The sequence below is a fragment of the Grampus griseus genome, assembly GCF_964374135.1.
Source record: "Grampus griseus genome assembly, chromosome: 3".
In the NCBI taxonomy this organism is placed as follows: Eukaryota; Metazoa; Chordata; class Mammalia; order Artiodactyla; family Delphinidae; genus Grampus; species Grampus griseus.
The window spans coordinates 171,796,039-171,808,180 of record NC_139019.1 but is presented as its reverse complement, the minus strand read 5'-3'; the positions used below and the strand labels follow the sequence as shown (position 1 = coordinate 171,808,180).

The 12,142-nt window shown below is 60.2% G+C and overlaps 1 protein-coding gene across 2 annotated transcripts; it reads left to right on the top strand.

Annotated features, from left to right (window-relative positions):
- Window positions 1-628: 628 nt before the first annotated feature.
- On the top strand, window positions 629-6,302 carry REEP6 (receptor accessory protein 6). Of its 2 annotated transcripts, none has more exons than XM_082650936.1 (5): window positions 629-839; window positions 3,622-3,715; window positions 3,797-3,935; window positions 4,820-4,988; window positions 5,540-6,302. In XM_082650936.1, exons 1-5 carry the CDS (start codon window positions 725-727, stop codon window positions 5,575-5,577), a joined length of 555 nt encoding a protein of 184 aa, XP_082507062.1. In that variant the 5' UTR covers window positions 629-724; the 3' UTR covers window positions 5,578-6,302. The 2 variants fall into 2 exon arrangements, with proteins under 2 accessions (XP_082507062.1, XP_082507063.1); XM_082650937.1 differs by lacking the exon at window positions 5,540-6,302 and adding an exon at window positions 5,202-5,531.
- The last annotated feature ends 5,840 nt before the right edge of the window (window positions 6,303-12,142 follow it).

The following is a 12,142-nucleotide window of genomic DNA, read 5'->3' as shown; positions in this document are numbered from 1 at the left end:
CACTGTTGCTATAATTGACCCCGCCCCTTATTTTGCCCCGCCTACTTCCCTATACACCCCCTCCCCCTAGAATAAGCCTTGCCTCCTCCCTGGTCCAACCAGAATTGCTCTTTCGAATAAGTCCCACCTCCTCATCTTAGCTCCGCCCCACCCTGCCTTTCAGATTCCGTCCCTCCTCCTTTACGTTCAGCCCCGCCCCCTCCCTGTTTTTGCTAATAAATCTCTTCTCGTTTCTCCAATCAGCTCTGGCCTTTCTCCAGCCCCTCCCACCAGCTCCGCCTCCCGAGCACTCTTCTCTCCTCACCCAGCTCCACCCACAACGGCTCAGCGAATAATCCCCGGCCATGACCCCGCCCCTCCAATCAGTTACGTCCCGCTACCGCTGGGCCAATCGGCGTCCTCAGCCCCCGCGCCCCGCCCCCTTCCTCCAAAGGGGCGGCTGCGGCAGCCGCGGCCAGCCCTGGGGCAATGCGGCGGAGGAGACGGGGCAGGCCCCACCTCCTTTGTCCTCCCTGCCCTCCCATTGGCCAGAGAGGGGGACAGGAGGCGGAGACCAGCCCGGGGGCGGAGACCAGCCCAGGGGCGGAGACCAGCCCGGGGGCGGAGAGTGGCCCCGGGGTCCGGCGGTGCGGCTCGCGTGGACGGAAGGCAGCGCGCAGGCTCTACGGCAGGTGCACGGGGTGGCGGTCAAGTTCAAGCTGCCAGCCCCGGGCCCGCCGGTGCCATGGATGGCCTGCGCCAGCGCTTCGAGCGCTTTCTGGAACAGAGGAATTTGGCCACCGAAGCGCTAGGGGCGCTCGAAGCCAAGACCGGTGTCGACAAGCGGTACTTGGCCGCGGGTGAGCCGTCGGGGGGGCTCTCGGGGCCGCCGCCCCATTTCACCGACGGGCACACTGAGGCCGTGGGCTACCGGGGCCTCGGACCTGCACCCTCCGGCCAGCTCCGGCTGCGGGGTCCAGCTCAGGCGGCGGGGCGCGCCCACAGTTCAGGAAGGAGACTGCGATTCCGGGTAGGGTCGTGGACCGGGACCTTGGGTCTACCTGCAGCCCCTCCCCGCCCCCGCTGTGCGACCTCGGTCGAGGACCACCCCCTCTCTCGGCCCCGCAGCCGTCCTCTGCTCCCTCCCTCCGGGCCCTGGGTGCCCGCCAGGCAGAAGTCCGGTTCTTCCAGTTGTCCTACTGGCCCCGGGGGAGGACGGGGCAGGTAGGCAGCCAGTGCCCTGCCAGTCTTGCCACCCTCTTCCCGGATGGACTCCAGCATGGAAGCAAGTGTAGAGATCTTCCCGTTTTCCCAGGGGATGCTCCAGACATGGAGGGGAAGGGTCACTCCCACCTCCCCTCAGGTTGTTTTCCTGCTAATATCACCCCCTACCCCTGCCCTTGGCCTGCCCTCTCCCCTCCCCCGTCCGGAGTTGGGTTGTTTGACTGCTGTGGTGGGGTTGAAGAAGGGTTGGATGGGGCCCACGGAGAGGGAGGTCCAGCCACCCCAATTGTCACTTCCATTCCAGTCCCTCCTCTGCCTTTCTTCCTCAATGACCTTGGGTGGCCCCTGCCACCCTCTGAAACTGTCCAGTAAGTGTCCCTTAAGTGCCTCCCCTCTTTTTTGGTGCTTCAGACCCGACTGCCCTCTGCCACCTCTTCCAGGAAGCCCCCCTGGAATGAATCACAGGACACTTTGTTCGGACACTGGGGGGCAGCTCTGGCTGAGGACATGCCACGTGTTTTGAGCCCTGTGTACAGATCCTTAGAGTCCCCTTTCCTCCCATTTCCCTGCCAGCTGGGGGATTCCCATGCCAGACAGCCCAAGGAAGGTCCAAAACCTGTCCCCCCAGCTTCCTAGTGCCCAATCTGTGTCGGGTCAGCCAGGGACCTGCCCCTGAGAGCAAGCCCTTGACCTCCTGCCTGTTTTTCAACATCCCTGATACCAGTGGGTGGGGAATTTAGGTCATAGAACACAGGGGAGGGGCCTGTTGGGAGGGGCCTGCTGGGTAGGCTGGGGGGTCACAGGGAGGAAACCGAGGCCTGGAGTGGGAGGCTGCCCCTGCTGTCTGCCCTGTCTGGAGCATCCACCCCCACCCCACCCCAACCCCGTATGCTGCTGATTGGACTGTCCCCGCCCATGTCCAAGGTCATCCTCCCTTTGCTGAGGCTGCAGGAATAGGGATTGAGCGGAGAGGGGCCCTGGGAGAGCTGCTTCTCCCCAACTAGCAGCAATTGCCAGGGAAGGGGTGCCATTTCCCCCACCCCCCTCTCCCAGATGTCGGAACCCTTGGGCCCCACCGGCCTGAGACAGCCAAAATACCCCCTCCCAGGTAACTGAGGAGGAAACCCAGAAGAGGCAGTGACCAGGCCTCCCAGGACCAGCTGGGGATTCCCCTCCCTCTCCTGACCCCCCAGACCCCCAGGATAAAGGCTAATGCAGGTGGAGGGGAGGGTGGAGAGAACTCTGCCCTTTGGTCCACTAGTGGCTTCTGTCTCTCTCTGCAGATAACAGCCTGGAGGTGGGGGAAGAGGCTGTAAATGCTCCCAGGAGCCAGAGGCTCCCCGAGTGATGAGCATGAGCCTCTTCCGCCACCCCCACCCCCAGCTTCCGTTTCGTCCTGGCTGTTGAATGAGACAGAGCAGGGAGGGACAGAGACCTGCACACAAGAAGCGCTTCATAAATGCAGCAGCGACCATTATGATTTCAGAGTGGCTAACGCTCCTGGCCCCCATCCCCCACACCGTTCTCCTCTGAGCCCTCATTGCTGGGAGTGTGCTTGGGCCACCGAAAGGGGTTCCCTAGACGTGTAGGGCGGGGTCCCTTCTACTGAGTCTTGTTTAGCTAACTCCACAGCAGCCCTAGGAGACAGGGCCACTACCCGCCCCACTGACAGTTGGGGAAACTGAGGCTGGAAGCAGAGAGACACTTGCTAGGTGTCTCATAGTGGGTGAGAGCCCTCCTCAGTCAGGGGGACTCTCAATACGGCGCTTTGCATCCTCCCACTAAGACAAGGGCTCTCAGAGGGGGCCGTGCAGCCCCCAGGAGACACCGGTCGATGTCTGGGGACATCTAATGGTCACGACTGTGGGGGGCTCCTGGCATCAAGTGGGTAGGGACCAGGGATGCTGCTCCACACCCCAGATGCAGTGCCCAGGGTGGTTCCCCCCGCCCCAGAGTCAGCAGTGGTGAGGGGAAGAGACCCTGGACTAAGAAAAAAGTTAGAAATTGTTGCCTTTCTCCGCTCTCCAGGAATCAGGCCTTGGTTTTTCTCCCATTTACTTATATTCAAACTCTAGCCTCTTGTGCTCAGCTCCTCCTGTAGGACCCAGAGTGAGGTGGTTATAATTGCAGAGATCACATATTCATTCAACAAACACGGGGCAGCCACTCAGTACAGACCAGTCCTAAGGTGCCGGCCTGCCCTTGGGGAGCTCACAGTCCCGCGGTGGAAACTGACATGTTAGTGGGGTTCAGGGCCACGATGAGGGTTGCCCAGGTGCTGCAGGGCAATAACCCCTCCTAGAGGGGCCGCCGAGGCTTCTGGGAGGAGTGATGGATGCAGGCTGCATGGGCCAGGCCAAGGGGGCTCTGGAGACTGGGCTCAGCACGTGCAGCCCACACCCAGCCCCCTCTCCGCAGGAGCCGCCGCTCTGCTAAGCCTGTATCTTCTGTTCGGGTACGGGGCGTCTCTGCTGTGCAATCTCATCGGCTTTGCATACCCCGCATATGCTTCGTGAGTGCCCGCTGGTTTGGGGGCGCGGGGAGGGGCGTCTGGGGCTCTGAGCAGCCCCTGACCCTGCCTTGCCTCCCCCAGGATCAAAGCTATCGAAAGCCCAAGCAAAGAAGACGACACTGTGTGGCTTACCTACTGGGTGGTGTACGGCCTGTTTGGGCTGGCCGAGTTCTTCAGCGATCTACTTCTGTCCTGGTTCCCTTTCTACTACGCGGGCAAGGTGGGCACCACCCGGGACACACCGTGGTGGCTGGGGTTCCCAGGAGCGGGTACCCAGGGGTGTCTGACGGGGTAGGCCAGGCCCATCCCCAGGGGTGTCTGATGCGGAGGCCAGGCCCATCCACAGAGGTGTCTGATGCGGAGGCCAGGCCCATCCACAGAGGTGTCTGATGCGGAGGCCAGGCCCATCCACAGAGGTGTCTGATGCTGAGGCCAGGCCCATCCCCAGGGGTGTCTGATGCGGAGGCCAGGCCCATCCACAGGGGTGTCTGATGCGGAGGCCAGGCCCATCCACAGGGGTGTCTGATGCGGAGGCCAGGCCCATCCACAGGGGTGTCTGATGCGGAGGCCAGGCCCATCCCCAGGGGTGTCTGATGCGGAGGCCAGGCCCATCCCCAGGGGTGTCTGATGCGGAGGCCAGGCCCATCCCCAGGGGTGTCTGATGCGGAGGCCAGGCCCATCCCCAGGGGTGTCTGATGCGGAGGCCAGGCCCATCCCCAGGGGTGTCTGATGCGGAGGCCAGGCCCATCACAGGGGTGTCTGATGCGGAGGCCAGGCCCATCCCCGGGGTGTCTGATGCGGGGGCCAGGCCCATCCACAGGGGTGTCTGATGCGGAGGCCAGGCCCATCCCCAGGGGTGTCTGATGCGGAGGCCAGGCCCATCCCCAGGGGTGTCTGATGCGGAGGCCAGGCCCATCCCCAGGGGTGTCTGATGCGGAGGCCAGGCCCATCCCCAGGGGTGTCTGATGCGGAGGCCAGGCCCATCCCCAGGGGTGTCTGATGAGTGTGGCCAGGTCCACCCCAGCCCAGCATCTGATGGAGGAGACCCCCCCCAACCCGAGGCACAGAGTGGGGCCAAGTGGAACTCCTGCCCTGTGTCCGCAGTGCGCCTTCCTGTTGTTCTGCATGGCTCCTGGCCCCTGGAACGGGGCTCTCGTGCTGTATCATCGCGTCATACGCCCACTGTTTCTAAAGTATCACGAGGCCGTGGACAGCATCGCGAGCGACCTCAGCGGGCGGACCCTGGACGTGGCGTCCGGAATAACGAGGGACAGTGCGTGCTCGCAGGGCGAGGGGTGTCTGTCTCTCCGGTCTCTGTCTGTCTGTCTGCCTCCCGGCTCCCCCTGCCCCACTCACCTTCATTCCTGCCTGCTGTCCTCCTGACTCTGACTGGGCTCTGTCTGGCGTCTGGACCGCCTCCGCTGGGTGCTCGCTAAATCTTCCCCTCTCACTGTCCGCCTCTGTCTCCTACGCTCTCCGGAACCAGTCCTGCAGGCCCTGGCCCGCAGCCGGGCTCTCATCACCCCGGCGGCTGCGGCAGTGGGCCCCTCACTGCCCTCGGAGCCGACTGTACGTAATGCCCGCCCCTGGGAGGTAGGGAGGGCCCACACGTGTGTGCGCACGTGCGTGTGTGCGTGCGTGTGTGTGTGAGTGCCGGCACCTGCCTCTCTCCCTGCCAAGGCCGGCTGTTGGCCACTCAAGTGAAGCTGGCCCCCGGCAGTCCCCAGCAGCCTCTGTCCCAGTCTCCACCGGCTTAGCGCAGCCCTTGGGCCCCTGGACACAGCCAGACCCGCCTCACTCACCCTCAGGGCACTCTCTCCACAGTCAAAGCAAGCGTGACTCAGCTCCCGAAGAACAGGTGAAGTCCCTGCCCAGCCCCTGTGCAGAAAAGCCGGCCGGCCAGCTGGAGGACGCGTTACACTCCAAGTCCTCCGTGGATTCCCCAGCCGACTCCCCAGTGGAGTCCACCACCAGCCCCTCGTCCCCAAGCAAGCCAGCCCTCAGGAGCTGCACCAACTTGGGCCACTCCCAGCCTCAATCCCCTGCCACTGGCTCTGCCAATGGCACCCAGCTGCCCAGCAAGCTCCGGGGTGGGCTTCTGTCTCGAGCCAACTCCTCCAGCCAGCCCCAGGCCCCAGGGCAGCCCCAGGCTCCCGGGCAGTCCCAGTCCCCCCGACAGCCCCAGGTCCACGGCCAGCAGCGCGCCCAGCCCTCCATCACTTCCTCTGGCCCTTCCCAGACGTCCCACCGGTCCTCAGGCTCTGCACAGCGTCCCAGCACCTCCTCCAGCCAGGGACCCCACCTTGTGCAGTCTCCCAGTGGCATCACCATCCCCCCTCAGCCCCCCAACAAGACCCCCGATGGACCAGAGGCCTCAGCCCCCAAGTCCAGCAGACGGCATCAGAAACGGCCCATAACTAAAGCCACCAGCAGCACCTCGGTGCCCAAGCTGCCTGTCTCCTGCCAATTCGAGTCCAGCACTGAAGTCATGTGCATCTGGCCCCACCACAGACACGGATTCCACTACCGGCAGCACTGCTGGCGGCTGAAACACCTGGCCTGCTAGGGAGGGCTCAGTAAAGCTCATCTGGACCAGCCTTATCTCACCTTCTGTCCGCTGGGCTCCAGGGGGCGGGGCTTCTTGGGCACAGGGTCTCCTCCAACCAGGGCAGGTGCTGGGCAGCCCCACTTTACAGATGAGAAAACCGAGGTTCAGAATGGAGGTCTCACCAAGTGGCTGAGAAGGACACGAGCCCGGGCAATCCTTGTCCTCACGCTTTCTCTCTCCCCTCCTGGGGTAGCTCTCAGGCCCACTCACCACAATCCCCTTCCTTTTTTTTGGCTGTGCCGTGCGGCATGCGGGATCTTAGTTCCCTGCCCAGGGATCGAACCCATGCCCCCTGCAGTGGAAGCACAGAGCCTTAACCACTGGACCTCCAGGGAAGTCCCCATAATCCCCTTGTTGTGAAAACTCTTCCAGACAAGCAAGCTAGAGGCAATAGCCCCACCTCACTTGCGTTCCCTCTAGAAGCAGATGGCGGGGCAGGAATTTGAGTACAAGTCCTTTACGTGGGAGGGATCCCAGGAAGAGCCGAGAGGGAGAAGATTGAGGTGGGAGGGGAAAGAAGCCAATAAAGCAGGTGTGGCTAAACCCAGCACACCTGCCAGCCCGTGGCTCTCCCGCCCATGTTGAATGCACACCTGAGACTTATCCTGTCCAGGTGCTGAGGGGCTGGATCCACCACCCTGCCGGTCACTGCGGGGAGCGGTGTCCATTCACTCCACCCAGCGCCCCCGCAGGCAGCATAGGGGCCAGGGCCAGGCAGCCTTCAGCAAAGAGGCCCCGGGAGGCTGGCCGTGGACGTTAGCCTGGCCTTCATGGAAACTGGGAGGCGGGAGCTGGGTGGGCACGGACAGGACCTCCTAGGACCTGCCGTTGCTTTCCTTTGTGAGGCCAGCACAACCCTGATTGTAAAAACAGGCAGAGACAGAACAAGTAAGGAATGTGATGCACCTGTCATGTGGATATAGACGCAAAAACGTCTAAGCAAAAAATAGCAAATCCAACCCAACAGGATATGAAGAACCAGAACACTCTGCCCCCACTGCCCCGTTCAACTTCATGTCCCCGGAAGCACAGCCTGAGTTGGAAGCTGGGGGGTGGGGGGAGCTGAGTGAAGCAGTGGGAGGGGGGGTCTGGAGCTGGTACTGCACCTGGAATCGGCCCCCCTGGAGCCCAGGGGCCCGTGTTTTGTGCCTCCACATCTGTCAGTCACTGGTTTCAGCCCACCCCCGGGAGGGGGCCTTAACCCCACGGGCATCTCCGAGTGGCAGCTACCGTCGCCCAGAGACAAATCTCCCGTGAGGCATCTGCAGCCACAGCTGGGAGGACACTGTAGCGCCCATCACATCCCGCCCCCTGCCCACACACACCCGAGCTCTGCTTCTCCCAGATTCTGGTTGGTTACAACTTCTGGGCCCAACACAAGGGGAGGGTTAGGAGGAGAAACCACAAACCCCGAGAGGGCAGTGGCTTTCAAGGCCATAAGTCAGTGGTTCTCAACCGGGGGTGATTCTGTCCCAGGGCCATTGGGCCATATCTGGAGACACTTTTGATTCCTGCCCGAACACATCAGCCAAGTACTGCAATCCTTTGACGTGTCATCCCTCTCCCCACTGAGCGGCCCAGCTTGTCCCCAGCTGGTGGTGACCCTGTCCATCACAGACAGTTTTCCTGAAAAGGAGGCAGCTCTGGGTAGCTGCCAACCTGGCAGCCCTGTGTCCTCATCCTTGAGAACACCAGCGAGAGAGGAAGAAGCACGGAGCGAGTGCTACTGGTGAGCTGTGGGTCCAGTTCATTCAATCAGTCACTGCAAAGGCCCTGAGGCAGGACCGTGCCTGTTGGGTTAGAAGAAAAGCAGGCAGGCTGGTGTGGCTGGAACCACATGGGCCAGGGCGAGAGACGAGGTGGGTCTTGGGGGTGGACCACGCAGGTGCCTGCCTGGAAGGTGTGGTGAGGACTTTGGCTTCTACTTGAGAATGTTGGATTTGTTGGGAGGAAAGGATCGAGGGTAATTATTAATGAGCCCCCACCCTGCTGAGAAGTCCACTTGGGCTCTGGGGACAGTGATCCCTTAATCTGCTTATTGCTGGCCCAGGTGTTTGAAGCAGGTGGTGTGGCCTGGGTCCAGGGCAGGAGACGGGGCCTTGCCCCACCCCCTGTGCCCCTTGAAGATTGTCCTTGGGCCCCGCCCCCCCAGGTCAGGTCACCTGGGAGCACAGGTGAGCGGACACACACCTGTCTCCCCAGGTGGAAGCAGTGACGTTGACTTAGCCCCTCAGATTTGTTTTGGTTTTAATTTAAATGTACAGAAAAGTGTAACCCGCGACTTGGGGGCAAGTCTCACAACAGGGCCGGCCCCTCCCAGTCACTTCCCCCTCAAGGTAACCCCCATCCTGCCTCCATTGCCTCTGGCCTTGAAGGTCACTTGTGTTATGTCCACGGGGTCTTCTGTCCCCTCCTGTCTGACTCAGACTCACCACGCTGCTGCGGGAATGACTGGTGCATCATTCTTTCTCGTTGGCAGAGAGCATGTCATTCTGTGAGGGCCAGAGAATGATTCAGTCCACTGCTGATGGGTGTTAGAGTTGTTTCCAGTGGGGGGCTATTGGGACTAAAGCTGCTAGGAACATTCTAGAAGCAGCCTTTGGTGAGCGGAGCTCTCATTTGTCTTGGGCGTATACCTGTCAGAGACTGCAGGGTGTAGGGTGAGCCTCTGAGTCTCCTGGGGCTGCCGTAACCAGTCACCACCAACTGGGTAGCTTGGGACAACAGGAATTTTTCCTTTCACCATCCAGAGGCCGGAAGTTCAAGATCAAGGTGTCACAGGGCTGTGCTCCCTCTGGAGGCTCCAGGAGATGGTCCTTCCTGCCTCTTCCAGCTTCTGGGAGCCCCAGGCATCCCTGGGCTTGTGGCTGCGTCCCTTGGATCTCTGCCTCTTCCAGCTTCTGGGAGCCCCAGGCATCCCTGGGCTTGTGGCTGCATCCCTCCGATCTCTGCCTCTGTCTTCACACGGGTGTCGTCTGTCTCTCCTCTGTGTGTCTCTTACAAGTCACTTGTCACTGGATTTAGTGTCCATCTGGATACTCCAGAATGATCTTCTTGAGACTCTTAATTACATCCTCAGGGGCTTCCCTGGTGGCGCAGTGGTTGAGGGTCCACCTGCCGATGCAGGGGACACGGGTTCGTGCCCCGGTCCGGGAAGATCCCACATGCCGCGGAGCGGCTGGGCCCGTGAGCCATGGCCGCTGAGCCCGCGCGTCCGGAGCCTGTGCTCCGCAACGGGAGAGGCCACAGGAGTGAGAGGCCCGCGTACCACAAAAACAAAAAACAAACAAACAAACAAAAATTACATCCTCAAAAGTCCATTTTCCAAATAAAGTTCTGTTCACAGGTTCCAGGGGTTAGGGCGTGGACATGATTATTCAAACTTGTACACGAGTGTGCGTTCAGCTGTAGCAGAAATAGCCAAACTGTTTTCCCAGGTGGTCAAGCCATTGTAACCCTCAACTAACCCTCAGGGTGTGAGACAGTCCTGGGGTTTTCAGCAGCCCTTCAACCGGACTCATGTCCTCCTGTGGGTGAGCCAACTGGTACAGGGCCGGTGAGAGAGAAGCGCAGACAACAGAGGGGTGCTGTCTGCAGAGGATTCAAAACAGTAAGAAAAGCATCGCACCCCCCAGAGCTGGTACTCCACAAGTTTGTTGAATACAATATTTTGTGGGGTTGATGAAAGAACTGTCGTGATTACTATTGTTTTATTAACATAGACACAAGTTTCAAGCTTGCCTGTTTTCATTCTTTATCCTTTAATAAACATCGCTTCCTGCGGGAAGTCCATTTGGAGAATTCCCAGTTCTGGACCCTTGAGGACTCAGCTGTGAGCGCTTCCCCTGAGAAGTGGTTCCGTCTGTAACCACCTGCGGTGTCTTCGGGCAGCAATCCAATCTCTAAACCAAATGGGCCCTGCGTGTTCCTACAGGGACACAGTAATCCCAGAGCCAGGGATTGTAAAGACACAGAGATACAGATCTCGAGTCTCTCCGTTTCCGTTGTTGCACCTGGAGTTTTTATTCGTCTTTAAAAGTAAAGCATCAAAGCAGCGTGGAATTTTTGCTGGGCAAGTAAGTGCAAATGCTAGTCCCACCTTCAACTGGGTTGCTGATTTTGAGTATCTTTAAAATTGCAATGTTTTCTTCTCTCTTTAAATGCTTCCATTGATTGTTTGTTACATGACCATTACCGGAAACAATGTTGCCGCTCGGAGAACGGCATGTGGGAAATCGTGGCTCCTGTGGCCACAGGCCATCCTGTCTGCTAGAGTGGGCCCTGCATTGGCCTCTGCCCCGGCAGGAACCTCACCCCTGCAAAGCGGTCCTGCTAGTTGGGGAGTAGATGGCAGGGTTGCCCCACAGAGCTCCGGGGAAGAAGAGGCCGGAGGCTCCCATTTCCAGACACTGAACACACTCCCACACTGCAGTGAGGCAGAGGGGACCATCTGGGGCCATCGGGGACCTGAAGCCCTTGGGGGCTGCAGGTAACACCTGAAACGCTGAATTCCTTCTCCCCCCCGTCCTGCCACCAGGGGGCACCCAGACCCCACGCCTCCTTCCAGAACTGTGCCCCACTCTGCCCCATGGGAGGGGGCGTTCGGGAGATCCTCCGGCTTCAGCACTTGTTACAGAAGACAGGGCCAGGCCAGACCGCCCCAGGCGCTGCTGGGTCCCAGGCATACAGTAGGTGCTCAATAAATACTCTTTGGAGGAATGCACGAATGAACAGAAGGGCTAGGGAAGGAGTCTGGAAGAGTGAGGTTCCCAAGATCAGGGCCGGGAGGGGCTGAAAGGGTATACACAGATGGGGAAACTGAGGCCCAGAGAGGGGCAGGGCTTGGCCTGAGGTCACCCCCAAAGTCAAGGGCCGAGTCCATTGAGATCCACATGTCCAGCACCCCTTGCACACTCCCACCATCCCGCGCCCCAGAGGAAGACACAACCACAGATGGTACAGACGAGCAGGTTGTCCCAGATCACGGTGTGAGTTACCCCACGCAGGATGGGGAGGCAGAAGGGGAGGTTTGCTGGGTGACTATGTGACACCCCACTGACACTTCCAATCCACACATGATCTAGGCCTGCCCTCCTGGCTCTAGAATCTATGAGGAGACTACATCCAAGACACATGAGGGCAGGGCACACGCTGAGGGTGGGGGCTCTGACCTGCCTGCTCTGCTCGGCCTGAGAGGAATATGTGGCCCCAAGGGGCATCGGGAGGGGGCTTGGAACCTCAGAAAGTCCCGCCTTCCCCCATCCTCTTATATTCCCCGTCCTCACGGTTGCCCCAGGGTCAGACACACTGCGGGGAGGTGGGGGCTGGACCAGGAGGAGGGGATGAGGTGCACGTGATTGCGTGTGTACAGGTGGTGACAACGTGGCTGTGGATCTGAGTAACAGGGCATCCTGAAGTGTCTGCAGCCAAGTATGTGAAACTGGGGTGCCCTTGTTAAAAAAAAACTGCTTGTAAAAATTAAATAGGAATAGGGCTTCCCTTGTGGCGCAGTGGTTGAGAGTCCGCCTGCCGATGCAGGGGACACGGGTTCGTGCCCCGGTCCGGGAAGATCTCACATGGCACAGAGCGGCTGGGCCCGTGAGCCATGGCCGCTGAGCCTCTGCGTCCAGAGCCTGTGCTCCGCAACGGGAGAGGCCACAACAGTGAGAGGCCCGCGTACCGCAAAAAAAAAAAAAAAAAAAAAAATTAAATAGGAATAAAAAAGGGGTGAACAGCAGTGTTGCCTGGAGGGAACCCTCCCGCCTCCCCCCGAACTGCGGAAGCTGTCAAGATTATCTCTGAACTTTCTGGTAGCCAGG